Source organism: Antennarius striatus, chromosome 7 (genome assembly GCF_040054535.1).
Source record: "Antennarius striatus isolate MH-2024 chromosome 7, ASM4005453v1, whole genome shotgun sequence".
Lineage (NCBI taxonomy): Eukaryota > Metazoa > Chordata > Actinopteri > Lophiiformes > Antennariidae > Antennarius > Antennarius striatus.
In genome coordinates this window covers 18,171,117-18,189,998 of record NC_090782.1, presented here as the reverse complement: position 1 = coordinate 18,189,998, position 18,882 = coordinate 18,171,117, and the positions used below count along the sequence as shown (strand labels likewise).

The following is an 18,882-nucleotide window of genomic DNA, read 5'->3' as shown; positions in this document are numbered from 1 at the left end:
GCACAATATTGAAAAGATTCAGCCCCAGTTTTCAATCGAGTACCCAAAACCTACGGTGGTAGGATGTGAGGTCAATGGCGTGCAGTTGATTATGACCCGTCTTTTGTGATATTGGTGAATAACCATGTGAATATGTATTAAAGATAAACAACATAAAAAACCTCACTTAAGATCACTATATTTAAGTGGAAACTTACAGTCTTTTTTGTAACCTCAGTACCTGACGGACACAGGGTGATTAACACACCCTGCAACACTTTGTACACAAAAGCGCCACCATGTGGCAATATTTTATAGAGCATGCACGTCGGCCTTTATCAAGTACATTATAGGTAATATAATTATTATTATTATCATTATTATTTTATTATTATTATTATTTTATTATTATTATTATTATTATTATTATTATTATTATTATTATTATTATTATTATTATTATTATTATTATTACTTTATATTACTATGTTTGCAGTAAAATTGTTTTTTTTATGTTCTTTACTTTTTCACAACTAACATTTTTTTTTAAATTTATTACTATTTAAATTTAATTTCGTAGTAAATTACAGTTAGCCTACAAAACAATGTTTTATCCATATATCAAAGCGTAATCTTTATATCTCTATCATTGGTTTTTCCCGCAGCTGGAGCAGCGCGATCGTGTCAGTGACGTTGGTCGCGTTTTCTCGTGGCTTAACATTGACCTTCGAGGTGCTCCGTAGTCCTTCCCCTTTTCTACCTTTTTTAGTGGTTAAAGATGGCTGAAGCACCTCCATGGCCCAGCCGGTTCTTCTGCCACAGATGCTCGCAAGAGATTAGTCCTCGGCTTCCCGTAAGTAATGAGGACACACAGCGCATAAAAGGATATGTGAATAAATTGTAAACCCTGTCGTTTTGTTTTTACTGAATCAGAAATCGTTGTACTGTTGAGGCTAACGGCTAGTATGCTAACATTGTTAGCTGCGTTGCTACGGACTTCTGTTTATGTTGCTAATGTTAGCCAGTGTTCGTTAAGACTAGCTTGTCATCTAAGTAGTAGATCAGTAAATACACGAACATGAGCTGACTTTGTTTTTACACAGAATAGTTCTACCGTTACTACCACAACGATAAAGCTGGATCATTTGGTGGTTATTATTGGTTTATGATGCATATTAGCCTCGCCGTAAACCATATTGTTTAGCAATAACGTCAACTGGTACGCTGTTAATGGTTAAGTAACGCCTAAGAAACATTACTTTTTGATTGATATAACGCCATCAACATTTGCCTGACTGAAGACTTTATGTTCTAGAAATTTAACAATTTCTGTGTATGATGCGGTTGCAACAATGCCACCGCGACCTTTTCTTGTTTTGCCTTTCAGTAAGGGATAGTGGAATGCTTTTTCCAGGCTAGAATGTTCGCTCTTGGTAAATGTGCGCTTCACAGCGTAATTGTAAAGCGCAACTTTAGGTTTCTGTTAATCATTGACAATGACCCATGTTTGTATTAACACCTTATATTTAATTTGGTTAAATTTGGATTTATGTCAACTGCACAAAAATGTAGTTCAGTTACACTTTTTACTCTCCCTGAATCAGGGAGAACAAATATTGTACATAAACACTTGGAAATTATATGAGTTAAGTTATTTAAACTGATATAGTTTTATGGATAGATTTACAGTATATCCATGGAAGCCTTTAGTGTAGTGCTGCGAAAAAAGGTTATATTTTCAAAACTCATGTGTAATCTGGCTAAAGGGTCATACCACAGTTTCTCAGAGCCCAAAATGACTTCTTCAATTTGCTTCCTTTTTACAATTCAAAGTGGAGATTACTTATTTATTTCAACAAATTCTGAGCTATTAGAAGTCAGGTAAAAAGTGATTTTTTTAAATTAAAAAAATGGCTGTAATGACAGATCAATGGGCAGACAAAGTAACTTAGTTGGTAAATAAATTAATTTTAACTGCTTGATTGACTTATTATGGCGGCTTTGCTCTGGAGAGCCATTATGCTCAGATTGATGGTCATACAAAACAAGTCATCTCAAGGTATCATCTATCAATGTGTCTTTGAAGACACATGTTGTTAACTTGCATAAATATAACAGTCAGTGAGTGTGTTACCACTGTTTTGCCAGACTGCCCTGCAGTCACACTGCTTTTCTACAATATCTCACTGTCCATCCGTTGTGTTTAAAGTGTCTGATCTGCAGTTTACTCTTGCCACGCTCACAGTAGTGTTACTGGTCAACATTTTTTTCAGTCATACAAATTTTATGAGTGCGAAAACTTTTAATATCTGTGAGTGTAAGTCAGAAAGTTGAGCTTCTTTCTTTGTTTGCAGGAGTATACATGTCCAAGATGTGATTCAGGGTTTATCGAGGAACTGTTGGAAGAAAGAAGGTCAGTAGAAGTTCGTATGAAGTCTTTTTTTATTGTCCTAACAGCTGTGTTACTCACCACCATATGTTAGCTAACATGTAAAATAAAAACATTCTGCAAAATTCAAGACTCAGCACCTGTAGGGCAAACAACACTAGGTTAGATGGTTATTCCTCTAAAAAATCAGTCAATATGCGGATAATTCATTCGTGCTTTTGTGAGTAATTTGAATAATTGTAATGAAACTTATCGAGGCCAACATTAAACATGAATATTTTAATTGCTTCCCAAATAAGTGATTTGGATTGTGTTTTGCTTGTCTTCACAGATTTTGAGTGACCTCTCAAAAATGGAAAATTCATTAAAATGCATACTAATCCACTTTACTGGTCACCTTCTTTTATATCGCACCTTTTCTTTCCTATTATCCTAAATTTTTGACCTCGGCTGTTATGATGTGAAATGAGAAAGTGGAAACACAAGAAAACATGATATTATAACTGTTAGAAATCATTCAAACCATGATACATTGTACAAAAAGTGTTTCATAACTAAATCAAGACATAACTTTGTCAACTGTTTGTCCACGTTTAGTTCTGACAATGGCTCCATGTCTACCATCTTCAGTGGGCCCCAGAACCAGCAACCATTTGAGGTTTCTAACCTTTTCAGTAACCTTTCTCTGTTCTGTTAGTGTTCAAACAAGTCAAAAATTCATAGATTTTTTTTTCCATTGACACTTTCTAACGGGTCTAACTTGATTCATTGAATGATCTGGATGTTTAAACTTTTTATGTTTATGTGACTGCTGTGATAAACCGAGTGTCAGCATGTGTCTCTATTGGTTTGAAATTAATCCAGAGCCAGAAATCTCTATTCCTGAGTTATTTTGACCAAAGATAGTTGTAGCCATAAAAATAATTAAACATATCCTGCTTTCACCATCAAGACAACAACACCCAGGGTTTCTGTGTGCTTTCTTTTTTTTCTTCTTTTTTTTACCAGAACACAGACCAGCAATTGTTCAGTTTTCCTTCGGGCTACGGACAGTTTGCATTTGGTGTCTTTGATGACCGCTTTCCTTTTGGGTCTGGACTGGGAACGGAGGACAACAGGGATGCTGAAAACAGGCGAGAAAGGGAAAATGCATCAAGACAGCGGTATAGTGCCAGGCAACCAAGAAGTCGTCATGGTTCAAGGCGACAAGCAGGAAGGCATGAGGGTGTTCCTACTTTAGAGGGGTAAGGAGCACAGTCCGTGATGTAGGGAATGCCAGTTAATATTGGAAGATTTAAACAATTGGAAAATGTTCTTTTGTCAACATATCAGTGTCATAGCTGCATGTTTTCTTTTTATAGAATTATTCAACAATTAGTGAATGGAATCATTGCACCCACTGCAATGCCCAATATTGGTGTTGGACCTTGGTAAGTCTAACCATAGCAAAAAATTTTCACAGAATTTGTCAGGGCTTTCCTAACTGTTCTATTGCATTATTTCTTCAAGGGGTGTTCTTCATTCAAATCCTATGGATTATGCCTGGGGTGCAAATGGACTAGATGCAATTGTAACCCAGGTATCTTTTAAGATTTTATTCTTTACTGTGATTTATTTGCTTTGTTTTGTTTTAATCATTTGGAATAAACATTTTAGATGTTTAAGAAAATAAGTGGTATTCACACTAATATTTACACATCATTTATTTTTCTTTTTTTTGCTTTCACATTTAGTTGTTAAACCAGTTTGAGAACTCAGGACCTCCTCCTGCTGATAGGGATAAAATAAAAAGTCTTCCAACAGTACGAGTTACAGATGAGCATGTTGGTAAGTTGAACATCATAATTATCTCTGGTGTAACAGACAAACTGCTTTTCTCTGTTAATTTTTGGCTTGTTTTGTTGTCTTTAAGTACATGTTTGTTTGAACAAACTAAAAAAATTGTTAAAGCTGGTTACATTACAGTGCCAGTTTGAACCCATTTAGTGATTCAGTGGACAGTATGTTGTTGATAATGTATTGTTACCTTTGATTTTATACAAACCTCCTGATGGATCTTATTTGAAAACTTCAGCTTCAGGATTGGAATGTCCAGTGTGTAAAGAAGATTACAGTGTTGCGGAAAATGTGAGGCAGCTCCCATGCAATCACATGTTCCACAACGACTGTATAGTCCCTTGGCTAGAACAGGTATTTAACCACAGTTTTATAACACTCATCCCACTTAAATATTCTAAAACAGTGAAGTACCCATAATATTATTGATGGTATTCTTTTTCACCAGCATGATACTTGTCCAGTGTGCAGGAAAAGCTTGAGTGGACAAAACACAGCGACAAACCCTCCAGAACTATCAGGGATGAATTTTACCTCCTCCTCTTCCTCCTCCTCTTCCTCCTCCTCTTCTTCATCTTCTTCTACCCCTCAGTCCTCAAGTTCAACCAGCAATGAAAACCCTACTGATAACTCTTAGAGAACCTTTTAATAAAGCTCCTGGGGTAATGTACTTTAGAGCAGTGACCTCCAGTCTCTCCATGCTGTCTGTCAACTGAGTGCTTCTTGCCAGGAACACTCAAGCCTGATTCAGGGGTAAGTGATACATGAGGTCCATGTATTTCTTTTGCCTCCACCTTCATCAGGAATTTGAACAAAAGAGGGCGTGGAGGTCTTTTGACAAGGAGGATATGGAGAACCAAGGAAACTTCAGAAGGTTTGATTTGTTTCAATAACCTTATACAGGAAGAGGACTCCAAGGTACAAGTTTCGGAATGTCAAGGCAGTTCAGTTTTTTTTTTAAATCTCCAGACTATGGTTTCAAGTGTTCCACTTTTGCCAATGAAGTGAAAAGAGATGTACAGTTATTCCTTGGTATGACATTTCATTTAGTTCTCAAAAATAAATTTCCAATAGTTTATAAGATTTTATTGTCAACATCATCTTATAGTTTTCAAATTACCTGACAACACACAGGTACCATTGTTTGCACTTGAAATGAAAAAAAAATTGAGTAATTATGTGCTGTTTGAAAATGGAGTTGCTAAATTAATTTTTTTTTTTAATTTTATCTTCAAGACTACAGTGTGGAACAGTTTTTTTCACTTGAGTATGTTTGTGTATTTTAACTTGAAGGTAAATAATATTTTGTAATATTGTGAGTTGAAATATCATTAATTTGCAGTATGATTGTGTCCAAACAATACGAATTGAAATATTAATAAAGAAAATTGGGTGCTATTACCCACAATCCATGTAAATCATTCTCAATTGTGTGTATATATTAGCTCTGAATGTCTTCTCATGGGCAGCAGGATAAAATGACCAAAAGTAAAATTGTTTCCAGTCACTGAACAAATGTGTTGCCTGAAACAACCCTGTTGACAAATTCTGTTTTCGTCTGCACTTAGTGATGCAATAAAACCACCAAAAATTGGTTCCAAAATTTTTTGTTGCTAAAAAGGCTACCGTAATAACAAAATGTTCTAAAATCGAAGGAATAGAATAGTATGGTAAACATTATTGCTAAACAGCCTTTGAGCTGTGCTGGTCCTTGTGTACTCAACAAGAGAACAAAAAAAACCGTCAAAACTGAGCTCTGGTGGAAGTGATTTAATCCAAAATGTGAGATTGTTTCTTGCTTTCAAAGTAAGGCCTGACATGCCGATATGAAGCAGTGTTCATACTAAATCTTTCAATGAGGTGCTTGCCTATTAAATGTTTGTCAATAGGTCAATAAATTAAACTTCCATTCATTGTTTAGCCACATTGGTGTATTTCCTTTACATTGTCCTGCATTTCCTTTCTCTGTTTTTTGTTCAAAGGCCTCTTTCATCTGAGGGCTTTGTTGTTTTGTACAGAATATGGCTTTGAGTTTGCTTTTACAATGTGCAACTGCTGATTCTAAATCAGTTCATTGTTACCTCTGGGGTTAAAGCGGCCAAGTATTTGTATTCACATAATTATGTACTTGGAAATACAGCAAGCCATTTTAATATTAATCAGAGAGCTAGTAACAGGAGCTAACATCTTAGCTCCTTCAACATGAAATAGTGTTGGTGGGCAGTTTTTCATTGCTATAGTTTGAATTTGAAATGAATTCGGCTTTTGGAAATCTACATAAATTATGGCATCACTTCTTTTTTGCTGAAATAGCGTGACAGCTGGATTTAGAAAATTCTTAACAGTTATATACATGTAGTTTTTGGAGATTGTGGGAAACATCTAGATACTAATCAGAAATAACACACTGGATGTGAAAAATGTGAGTGAAATGTGGTTTCTCCTCATTCTCTCCTCAAGCTTCCACTTGGTGGCAACCCCTGCTGTAACATGTCTGCAACTGACACGAAATTGTTTGAGAGTGTATGAACCGTGTCATGTGGCTGTCAATTTTCTAAAAACTCCAACAATAATTAGATACTGAAAGACACTTGTGGGTGTCTTAGTTTAGAGGAGTTATAAACTAGATTTTTACTAGCAGCTAAAGACTCAGTTGTATCTGAGTACTTGGGCATACAGATATTTAAACTTTTTAGGGAAAAAATACATACTTTGTAGTTGCGTCAGATTCAATCTCGAAAGATTATTGATTATTGAAGATTATACTTGGATGAATGGATATGTACACCAATATCTTGACATGGCTGACGAATGCAAGTGGTCTGATTGTGAGATGAAAAATGTTGCTACTTCTGAGACGAAATGTGCTAGTTGATAAGGATTCTTGTTACATACTGTATAACGTACGTAAAAAGACACGTGTACAAGTTTTTGTAAACTTCAAATTATGTCTTTAAATGTGGTTGCACATTCAAACTTACAAAAACATGCTGCTTTTGTACGAGTGTGTTTGTTGTTTTCCATCCAACATTTAAAATTCTATCCGTCAACTTCTTCGAAAATATTATATCTATGGAAAAAATATTGTTTTAAAGTCCAGCACGCATCTTCACGTGGAGTGACCACGCCTTTAAAATGACGTCACGCGTACGTGCCTTTCAGGGCGTGTGTACGTGAAGTGCAACTAGAGGACGACCAGCTATATCGGCTGTGCTGTGAGACGGAGCTCGTACATCTCAGTGCAAGTTCGGAAGAAACGCAGGGAGAAGAGTGGGCTAGTCGTGGTTAATATTACTACATTCGACGATATACGAAGCTCTAAATTAGCTACCATGCAGTTATTCTGGGCTGTCATTGCCCTTCTGGTGATCTGTTGGCGAGCCGATGCATCTACAGGTAAGAATTTTTGTGTCAGCCATGTTGGTTGGAGATGAAGACTTTGTCCTGAATACGAACATTTAAAAAGGTCATTTTCTGTACGTAGTTAACCAAACCAGTGTGGCTTTCGATATAGGATATAATGCAAAATTACTAGCAATACAAAATACCAAATTGTCCAACACTAGCTAATAAGAATTACTCAACTTACAAATACATGCTAACGCTAGTATGTTAGCTGACGACTGATTTGACAGTTGTCAAATTCACGAACTGCTGAACCGGTATTCCGTCTAAATAAATTCTACTTTTTTATCTTATTGAAGTCGTCTCATCCTTTCATTGTTATTTGGAGTATTTTAATGTAAAACCTTATAGAACGTGATGGGCCCCGTGAGTCGTAGCGTTAATGTAAACCATATGGTCAAGTGTTTTTTCTTGGGGTTTTTTTTTGTTTGTTTTGTAACCTCTACAGCGCGACCTTACTCAGTGTTCCAAATGCTTGTGAAGGATTGGAGATGACCTCCAAGATGCAAAATAAGCTCAAATTCTTGTGATTATGTATTCGAATAATTCCTATTGTTTTTCTGCGATCTTTTTCTCCTTATCGAATGATAAACCAGGAACAAACGAATTCCAGAAATCGTTCCAAGTTGGTTATTTGACGTCAAAGTCAGGGATTTAAACCAGAATTTTTTGCCAATTGGTTCGTTTGAACTGATTAAGAAACACAGAAACAGCGTTATACCGTTTCCGGTTTAAAGTTCCATCCATGAACTGACGTTCCTGAATCGGTTAGAACAAAAAGAAAAAAAAAAGGTTCCCGAACCGCTTAATAACGTTCCTTATAAACAAGAATAGGTAGGTAGCTTTAGGACTTTTAAATGAGCAATTAAAGCAATTGGTTTACATACTGAAGATTTGTTCCTACAGTAAACAGAAGAACAGCACTGATCCAGGTACGGAACAGAGGATGGCAAACCAAAGAGAGACGGAGAAGTTAAGGCAGCTTATGATGCAACAAAGTTTGCGTGTGTCAGACTATCGGAGCTCACCGGGGAGCTCTAAATGAAGCATTTGTGATCGGTGAAGAACAGAGAGGAACACTGATGACCTTTGTACGTTATTGGAGCTTCCCCTTGTAACTATTATATGATATAATATGTATAATATGTGTATAGTTATTATGCCAAATATCAGACATAGGACATTTTTCAATGAATAATCTCTGATTAAACAGTCGCAGGAATTAATTTGGAGTAACATGCATATAGTAATACATATCATGTTTCTGTAAGCAATGTAAGCGGACGTCTTTTCTTAAATGTTTGACGTCTTACAATAATTGCCTTCATTAATAAGGATGATAATCTCAAAGAACTTTTAAATTACGTAGTTTTGTAGTCCCCATAATATACAAATTTGAGTGTGGGGATTGATTCAGTTGTGGAGTTTTTTCTGCTTGGCATGAACAATATTTACTTGGATATACCCTTGCATGCTTTGTCTTGAAGGAGAATGAAAGTAGGATTTCATATTTTAGTCTTTGTTATACTTATTTGTCTTCTCAAGTAGCTAAGCACATTTCAGCTTGGGTTGTAAAACTTCCAGCTGGAGTGAAGTATTTCTGAAGATAAAGTATGTATACCCATAGTTTGGGTTTATTTACTCCACTACTACATTTTTGTGCTTGACAAAGTCCATTCGAATTCCTTATCACAACAAATATTCCAGGTTTTGGACATTGTTCAGGCCATATACAGTAGCTTGTTGCTGAACATATTTAGCAGATTTCACAAATGGAAAGTATTCATTGATATGGCTCTAAAAGCATGTAGCTTACCTTTGGGACCAAGACTAATTAATGTTGAACTTTTATGCAGCTTGATTGGAAGGGACTGCTATGAAGGCGACCTTTGGAAGCCACAAAAGAACAGTTACATGATACATGAGACTGAGGCGCCTGTCGACACACTCGCAAATGAACTTGAAAAATGTCATGCATGTATTTTAAAATGTATACATGATATAAAACAATACTGGTTTTGATCTGACCAAGCTACTTTTCAAGTAATAGTCTTACTTATCTTTTGGTAGGTTGTTCTGATTCTCTTCACTGACGTCCATGTTGTTTCTTCAGTGAGCGACCCCTCAAGTCAAATTCTGCTTTTGCTGTCAGGGAGTGATTCTTCCTCCACCACTGGTGCTTATGTACTGTAGTTATATAACATAAGTTATCGTGTCAAAAAAATCTCATACCATTTAAACCTACCCACCACCACTAAAAACAAGTGACACCCCCCTTAACCGGATCGGTGATGAAACCTTTGAGGGTCAACTGTTGACAAATGTACATATTCTTGATTGAATGATCAACAGAATGACCTGAAAAATGCTAACCTAGATAAGCATCCCAACTACTATTATTAGGTTCATTATTGGGTGACTCTAAAGTAGACGGCAGTACAGAAAATGCTCCCGGGATGTACATTTTTTTCTCTCATAATTTCTAATTATTGTGTAAAATGCCTCATTTGAACCTCATCTGCTTTTCTCCATTGTGTTTCTTTCACTGCACATTGTTTTGATTTCATTTAATGCCCCCTTCACCCCCTTTTTAAAAAAATAATGATTTAAAAACCTTTTTCCATGTGTGCCTTTAGGGATGTTTCGACCTGGCTTTTATGCCCAATTCCAACATTATCGATTGATGTCTCATGCTCAGCCTGTTCATGTAACATGAACGTGCACCAAGAACCAATTTAGCCTTTCACACACAAGAACAGCAGTAGTTCAATTTATATATGCATTTACTGTAGTTCAGTTTACCATAATGAATCAGGTCATCCCTAAAGGCCTTTTTTTGCATTTCTTATTTTTACGTTAATGGGTCAGAGCACCATCAATGCAAAATAATAAAATCCCAGATGAATTGGAGGAAAGTGTTGCTCTGATCTGTGTACTTATTTCATTCCACTGTTATTAACTGTTCTTTCTTTCTCTTTTCTGTTTGCTTGTCTTTCATCAATGCCTTTTCTCATCCTTTCAATCACCTGGCTTGATTTATCACATTTAAAATGTCACATCCATTTAATGGGTTGATGATAAACTACAATCAGCGGGCTTTATCAAGTCTCCTCTGTCTCAGATGAAGCTCATCAGTGACAGCGCAGAGCTGCATTGTGAGGTGATAGGAACCCCCATTCCTGAGGTGCAGTGGTGGTTTATAGAGGGTGAGGAGCCCAACGAGACCTTCACCCAGCTTTTTGATGGGGCACGGGATGATCGTGTGCAAATGAATGCCACATACATAGCACACGCCACTAGCACCATTTACCTTACTGGCCTCACGCTCAATGACTCTGGCACTTATGAGTGTCGCGCTTCCAACGACCCTGACCGCAATGAACTGAAGAAGACGCCAAAAATCAAGTGGATCCGATCGCAGGCAAACATTATTGTGATCGAAAGTGAGTGGCAGAGGAAGCTTGAGGAGACATAGCTTGGTTATCTCCTCATTAGTCAAGTCCTTGACCTTCATCTCCTCGTAGATTCAACTCCCATGTTTCCTGACCCAATGCCCGCCTTATCCTGCTATGTCTAGTGTACACTTTCCTTCACCTCTCCCCAATATTACAGGGTTTTCCTGTAGAAGCGCATACATCTGATTGTAAAGACTCTTATTGGCCCACTACACCATCCTCAATCCGATGCCTTTTTTCTCCACTTATTTTAAGACATGGATGTCATAAATTGACACCTTGTGATTTTCTTCTATATAATACTGGTCATAAGGTTAAGTGACTCCACAAAATGAATTGTCTGTATAGGTTCTCAGTTATCCAGGTCATGGTTATCCAAAGCTGTTTAAATCAATCCACTGAAGAAAATGTATATATATAATATGAAAGTTTTTATAATGTCAGATTAATTGGTTCTGTGACTGAGCTTGTAAGTCAAGGTACTTGTAACTCAAATAAATTTTCCCCATTTAAAATGACCAAAATAATCTTAATCCATTCCAGCCTTGTAAAAAAGCCCCAAATCTCTCTTAATTACGTACAAAACAAAAAAACCACTTGCGTCTTTACTCCGAGAACGAGATCTGGGCTTAGCTTATGTTGTATCCATCCACCAACTAGCAGCGGTGTCCTGAAGCACGGCTCATTTCTTGGAATTTTGCTCATATGTCAAACAAAAATATGGACAGAGCAACGGCTCAAGTAACTCATATGTTGAGCAGCTCTCAAGGTAAAGCTGTAAGAACATTGGCAATGATGCTTGTGTTGGAGCTTGTAGTCTATCCCTGAGGTTTAAAGCCTACTGAACAGTAGGCACAGAAGATGACAATGGATTATTAAAAATGGACTGTGAATGGTTATTTTTCTTCCTTATGGTCCAGTATTATAAATCAAAAATACTTTGATTCAAGTGATTGGCTGGAAAAATTTCCAGACTTTTCACCCCCTTTGTTCCATCCTCTGCATGTGTCTATGCCCCCTCCCCTCCATCCCCATGAGTTTGTAGCTGACTATCCAATAGATTTTCCAATGAAGTTCTATTCTCCCCTCCATCCTGCTGTTTGTGAGACTGATCACCCCAGTGTGGGAAACCCCTTCCTTCCTTTGATTAACATGCATTTGTTCATACTATGTGCTTATGTGCATCTGTGGAAACACATTTGTTTACATTGTTAACATCTTAATTTGATGCAAAATGCAACAGGCTTTGTTGATAATACTACTTTGTTTTTGCTCAATCATTTAACATTCAACAGTTGTGGCAACAGACAATAGCCTGTATTTCAGGTTATACCTGATGCTGGTAGGGTTGACCTTTCATGTTTCAGGAGGATTACATGCATTTAAATGGAGATAAGGCATAGCTTCCATATCAAGTACGATCTTTTGTATCAGACGATAAGATAATTGAGTATCCAGGTTAAATCGGTAGATATTAAATTATGCGAAGTCCCTTGACATCAGTAACGTTATGCAGACAGCCATGTCTAATATTGTCCATTTCATGATCAATAATTTATTTTGTCTTTTGTTATCTCAAGCGCCAAACATCATTACTGAACCCCACGAGGTCAATAACCAGACCTCTGCTGTCCTGACCTGCAATTTGACTGAGTCCAGCCTCCCCATCAAGGGCTCGCAATGGCTACACAATGGAAAAGTTATCGAGAGTTCCAAGTCAACTGATGCTGCTCCATTCACCATCCTCCGGTGAGTAGATTCATCCAAATGTTCCTTATCAGTTTTACTGATTAACAGTGGTAGATAAATGACCCATATACTAAAATGGAAAGTGCAGTTGGCTGTAATACTTAAGCTTTTTGGACTGCAAGATTTGGAATCATTCATAAAAATAAAATGTTTAGTAGTCTTGGCTTAAAAGCAAGCTGCTGGTCTACATATCAAGACTCAAGACTTTCTTCATTCCCTTCTTTCTTTATGCCTTCTCTTCCTGGTTCTGTCTAAAGCCACCTAAGGCCTGCAATGTTCCTTCCCTCACTTTATTATCTGCTATCCTTACGCCTCTCACGATTCTCACTGGCTTCCTCCATTAGCACCAGAGCTTGGGGCACCATCCAGGCATTCACTGGTCTTCGATCAGCAGAGATGGACTATGCAGTGGTGCAGCTTTGCCTCTAGTCTTGGCAGCAGTGATAAGCGCTCCTAGCAGTGTGCTCACTTGCTCTGACCTTAATTCCCCATTAGAGCGAGCAGGCAGGACCGCGTGAGAAAACGCCACCACACAAAAGCAGAATTGTGATTACCAGAGGAAATTTGAAGTAATTGCTGCATGAGCAAGCAGCTTTTTTTTTATTTAATTCCCAGCTCTTGAGCACGTGCAGTATTATATTTAGTTTCGTCGCTATGATTCACTTTCCACTTATGTGGCTCCTACAGATTGGTTAGAAGTCAACACGTTTTAGTTTAACAGGTCTGCATAAAAAAAACAAACCCTGATTTCTATATTGAAGTTTTCTGAATTTCCTCTAGGTTGGAGAAGATCACCTATGCTTCGTCTGGAATCTATGAATGTGTGTTCCTGACTGAGCCAGTGGTGAAGCAGACGGTTGAAGTCAAATGTAAGTTAATTATTTTCGCCAACATTGAAAATGTAATCTTTTTTGTTACAAATTAGGTAGTCTATATTGAATTCAGTCCAGTATTCATAAGAGTTGTCTGTTGACAAACTTCTTACAAAAATTATTATGTATCTCCAAGACAATAGTAGACTTGTATTAGCAGCACATGCTGCAGACAGTGCAAAAAGCACGAGGGGGATGGTTGAGCCTGAATTTAATTAACTCACTGGCTGCCAATGACATCTATAAATGTCAGTCATTTGTTTTAGCTACAAGAAACATTAGTTTGTTGTTGCTTTTGACTTTTTTAAGTGGACCTCTCAGATCTTACTCTTACTCTGCCATGACAGGCAGCTCACTTTGTCATCACTCAAACTATTATTCTAAGTTGAATTTATTGCCTCTCCATTGTAGTACCTCCCCATGTTGGTGCCTACAAGCATTCTGAGCATGGCAACGAGAAGGACAAAGGTGTGATGGTCTGTGTGAGTCATGGCTACCCTCTGCCCACTGACTGGACCTGGTTCAAAGATGAAGATGGCACCCAGATAGTATGTCTCTCCTATTATTTCATAGTTACTCAGTGTTTCTGTTCAGACTTTCAAAATAGAAGACTTGAATGTACACACTCCAGTCACTTTTAAATTGCAGTTGTTCATAAGTTGCAAAAAAATGCCCATCTGACTCTTTAATAGTTTAAATAGTCATGGTCACACATCTTTCTATTTGCTACTAACTTGCTCTTGAACATAACCTTCAGCCGATCATCAATGGCACCAGTGACAAATATGAGATCAGGAGCACTCCTAACAAGACCACTCTGACCATTGATAATCTGAACATCGAAACTGACATTGGAGACTACATCTGCTCTGGAACAAGTGAACTTGGCACAGCCACCGACAAAATCCACCTGCGTGTCCGCAGTCGGCTGGCTGCCCTCTGGCCTTTCCTTGGTATTGTTGCCGAGGTCATCATCCTCGTGACCATCATTTTAATCTATGAGAAGAGGAGAAAGCCTGATGAGATCAACGATGGTACGTACCCAACACTGCCTCCACTGCTGCCTACGACATACTCCACATCACTGCAGTTTCATTCATTTCAATCAGGCCACTGTGTTTCCAAAAAACACAAACAATTCCGAGGTGTCAGGGTGTAAAAAACCGAAGCCAGACGTTTTAGAAAGTTCTGGATGACCAAGACCTAATTTAATCTCCTAACATTTTTCTAAAATTGATGATATTTGGTCTGAACAGCCATGGAGGACTGAGAATTTTAGCCATTTGAAAATCATTGGCTGTGTTACAAATCATCAAAGTTCGGTGGAGAAAATACCCTCAATGTGAACTTGACTTGTAGAAATACTTGCCAGTGTTAGTTTGCATTTTGAGGATGGATAGGGGCTGTTTGTTAGCTTTCATTAAGCAATTATGTGTTACTAAAACCCTCAAAGGAGTTTGAGTCATTAACTCCCAAAAGAACAAAAACACACAATTCTGGGCCGTTTTCTTCATTGTGAGGTCAAAAGCTCAAGTGAAGTCAACTATTAAGGCAAAACATTGCTGTTAAGATGGAAATGTATAGACTGTAGTTGCATGCATCCGGTGAGAATCCTTCTGTATTTGGCTTGGCTTTTATTTTCTTTTTTTGTTTTTTTTTAGAATACAGATCAGGTATTAGCTTCAGCCTCTGTTTAAACCATCTGTGATAGAAAATATTATTTTATTATTTACATTTTTACTTCTCTGTTCGCTGCTGATTTTGCATTTTGGTAAGTGAACAAAACTGCATGTCAGACTGGAGTTGTTGAGCTGCAATGACCCCATGGACAACGCCAAGGGAGTCTGAATGAACTGCTTTCATAGTTGCCACTTCTAAGAGGAATGTGCTCAAAGATTTGTTCACTCTTTCACTGGCCCTGCAATCAGAGCAAGCTCTTCTATTGTTTTCTTTACATTTCGTATATTGGCCCTTTAAACCCTGATTAAGCCAATGAAAGAGTTACTGAGATGTAAACAAATGTATTGGTTTGACCTGAAATTTGATAGGTTGAAAAGTGAGAATTTTCAGCATTCTGATTGCATGCCTTTTGCATCTTGTTCTTTTATGCATGATAAAGGATAGGCAACCTTCAGGATCAGTTCATCATTTACATTTGTCTCATTGACCATGTGGCCACAGAGGTGGGCTCCTCCTGCCTCAGTGCTCTTCTGCTGGTGTGAATCATGTCGGTATACATGCCAGGTTGTGTGTCGGCGCTGCCAATTTGAAGATGTTTACAGTTTGGTTATCTGAAAACAGTCACTGCAGTGTTCTTCTGCTGTCTTGTTTGTATTGCATGAGCCTCTGTGATGCTACGAGGTGACTCCAGACAGTGCATTTAAGTGTCCATAACTGTCAGTTTTTGGAGTAAGAGTTGTTTCAGTGGCATTTGGTCATGTATCTTTTTACAAAGCAATGATTTTGAGTGGAAGTCCTTTGGTAAATGATTTTCCAAAGATCTCATTATCTTCACCCTCAGAATTTTAGCATATAGGCATGCTCCAGTTCATGTAAAATTTGATCATAACCTCATTGTTCACGCGTTCTAACATTTTGGGGGAAGGGGAGCATGTGTTGCTCACACCAGTCAAAAATATGTCACATGCTGTGAACTGACACCTTTCTGTTTTCCTTCTTTTCACTGCTCCTTTACTACTGTCCAGATGACGATTCAGGATCTGCTCCCCTGTAAGTACAGTCAACAGCTCAGAACCTCAACTCACTAAATAATAATAATTAATATTATAGTATTGACAGAACACATCTATGTGTATTTTGTTTGTCAGGAAGAGCAATTCTAATGCAAATCACAAAGACAAGAATGTGAGGCAAAGGAACTCCAACTAGGGGCTGAAAAGGTACGTGTTTGAGCAATTCATTCATTATAGAAGCTAAACCAAGAGTTTAGCTTCTGAATGTGACACAGAATAATACTGAATAATAATTTGAATAACATCTGAGTCTTTGCAATGTGATTAAGTCGTGAACATTTTCTTTCCTAGATGGACGTCCAGATGGCAGCCGAGGATTCAGCTGCGCTGTTGCACATGATACTGTGCACCCTGCAATTCTAAATACCTTTTTGTGCTTGGGTGTTTGTTTTAAGGATTTGAATGATTTCCTCTTTTTGTTTTCTTCTCTAATCATCGTCACAATGTGCAGCAAGAGTACCTGACGTGGAATAATTTCTATTTGAGATCACAGGGCAAATAATGCATGAGGTTAAGTGTAGAAAAGTGTATTCATTGTAAAATCATTAGAACGTACATGTGAGGAATGGTTCGTGTGTGGGCTTTTTTCTGTCTATGCTGATGCATCCTATATTACACTTCACAATTCTCATTTCTTTGCTTTTTTTAAATCTTCCAGTCCTGATGTAGAAGCACCCAAGTTGTTTGGAGGATCTGTAATGTTAATTGGTTTCTTAACAATACTGCCATTCAGATATCGGATCTGTCCCTGCACCACACACACACGCAACCCTCCCTTAGCAGAGTTTCATACCTTGCCTTTTAACAAGCACCGAGTTTCTATTGTTCTATTTTATGTTACAAACTTTAAATGGGACACTTCAAATTCAATAAAATGAAGAAATTTAAGAATTTTGAACCTGCTAGGTTTTATTGCCATATGGGAATTGTTAATCTTTTAGTCAAAACATTTTCCTGTTTCAGCCGTGTTTTTATTTCATTTTTTCTTATCACATGTTTTATTTAAATTTGAAGTTTTGGTCATCAGTCTTTTTGTAACCAATGCACTTCCATACAAAAGTAGAGGACCAAGTGCAATAGATATGACCTCATTTGCTTCTGTTAAACATGAGAGCATCACTCGGCACTGATGCTTTAGTCTAATACGGCACACAATCTTTAAACAACATGCTTTGTCATTGTCATTCAATGTAATAAGATGAACTGTGTGTGCAATTGTTAGACCTGTTGTTTGTGCTTCCATCTATGTGTGATATGATTCAGAATCGATATGCTCCATTTAACCTGAATAGTCTTGTGATTGAATGTTACCAGAGTTACCCAAAATAAGACTGGGCCAGAATTGTGTAAATTGTTGTACCTTCCAAGTACAAGTACCATCTATCGTACAACTTTTCACAAGCTGAATAAAGGTTTTAAATTTTACATGTCTGCTTTCTTTCTTAAATTCTAAGCAAGTGATGTAAGGGAGGTTTGAAATGGCAGGAAATGACTTATCTTGCTGAATGAGGCCATACATAAACTGTACAGGGATCACAGTTAACTGTTTGATTTGCTGTCTTTCAGTCAAAGGAGTAACAACCACAAGAACTAATGCAAGTGAAGCGTGTAAATGCTTGGAAATTTGACTCAAGTCTATTCAGAGTGACTGCTACTTCAGTCCAGCAGGCAGCAGTTGAGAAAGTCACTAGTTTCATTCCTACAGACTAATATGTGCTTAGATAAATTTACAAAGTGATTCTCAAGGGTGGCAAAGCAGAAAGTTAATGAGAATATTACTTGAGGGTTTGACAGGGCCTCTTGAGTGGGAAGTAGCTGCATAATTATGTTGAGTAAATCATTATGTGCTGTAGTAAAAACCACAATTGGAAAAAAAAAAAAGGATTCGTTTCTTCACCAGCTTTGATGAAAATCTCTCAGAAATCCGTCGATTGTTATTGGATCTTAATCTACGTCATGGTCTCAAAACGTGAATCCTCGTGACAGCTCTCGAAACATGAAAAGGTGCGATATGTCCACGTGTCCACACGATGGAGCCCTTTCACCCAGTATGGAGGAGAACGACCAGCGTTTTTTGAGACTCCCAACGCAAAGCAACAGGCAGACGGTGATGATACACACATTCTCCCAATATAGTCAAGAGAGATCTACCATTAAAAGGACTATGGATCACCTGACCATGGCGGTTTATGATAGTGGCTGATGTTTATTTACCTGAGGTCAACTGTGGATGATAAGAGAACTTTGGTGGTATGTGACCTTCACCTGAAACCTTTGTTCTGCTGTCCTATCAGGTGAGTTCATTGTTGCGTTTAGTAATGTCATATTTTCTTAGCTGATATAGTTTATTTTCTGCCTACACAGTCAGGTTATTGGGCGTGCCCTGCTTTGTTCATAACAGGAGCCAGGTTGCAGCCATAGAAACGCCTCTGGTCCTCTGTTAT

General features: G+C 37.7%; 2 protein-coding genes across 3 annotated transcripts; both read left to right on the top strand.

Annotated features, from left to right (window-relative positions):
- Positions 1 to 700: 700 nt before the first annotated feature.
- LOC137598874 (E3 ubiquitin-protein ligase RNF126-like) lies at positions 701 to 6,128 on the top strand. The gene is made up of 9 exons (XM_068319400.1): positions 701 to 832; positions 2,334 to 2,392; positions 2,966 to 3,026; positions 3,377 to 3,612; positions 3,730 to 3,798; positions 3,878 to 3,947; positions 4,102 to 4,195; positions 4,443 to 4,558; positions 4,653 to 6,128. The coding sequence occupies exons 1-9, from the start codon at positions 758 to 760 to the stop codon at positions 4,839 to 4,841; spliced, it is 969 nt and encodes a 322-aa protein (XP_068175501.1). The 5' UTR covers positions 701 to 757; the 3' UTR covers positions 4,842 to 6,128.
- A 1,249-nt stretch (positions 6,129 to 7,377) lies between these two features.
- bsg (basigin) lies at positions 7,378 to 17,863 on the top strand. 2 transcript variants are annotated; one of them, XM_068319818.1, is made up of 9 exons: positions 7,378 to 7,600; positions 10,702 to 11,052; positions 12,645 to 12,813; positions 13,594 to 13,682; positions 14,097 to 14,233; positions 14,443 to 14,719; positions 16,391 to 16,415; positions 16,514 to 16,585; positions 16,730 to 17,863. In XM_068319818.1, the coding sequence occupies exons 1-8, from the start codon at positions 7,537 to 7,539 to the stop codon at positions 16,572 to 16,574; spliced, it is 1,173 nt and encodes a 390-aa protein (XP_068175919.1). In that variant the 5' UTR covers positions 7,378 to 7,536; the 3' UTR covers positions 16,575 to 16,585; positions 16,730 to 17,863. The 2 variants fall into 2 exon arrangements, with proteins under 2 accessions (XP_068175919.1, XP_068175920.1); XM_068319819.1 differs by lacking the exon at positions 10,702 to 11,052.
- Positions 17,864 to 18,882: the final 1,019 nt, after the last annotated feature.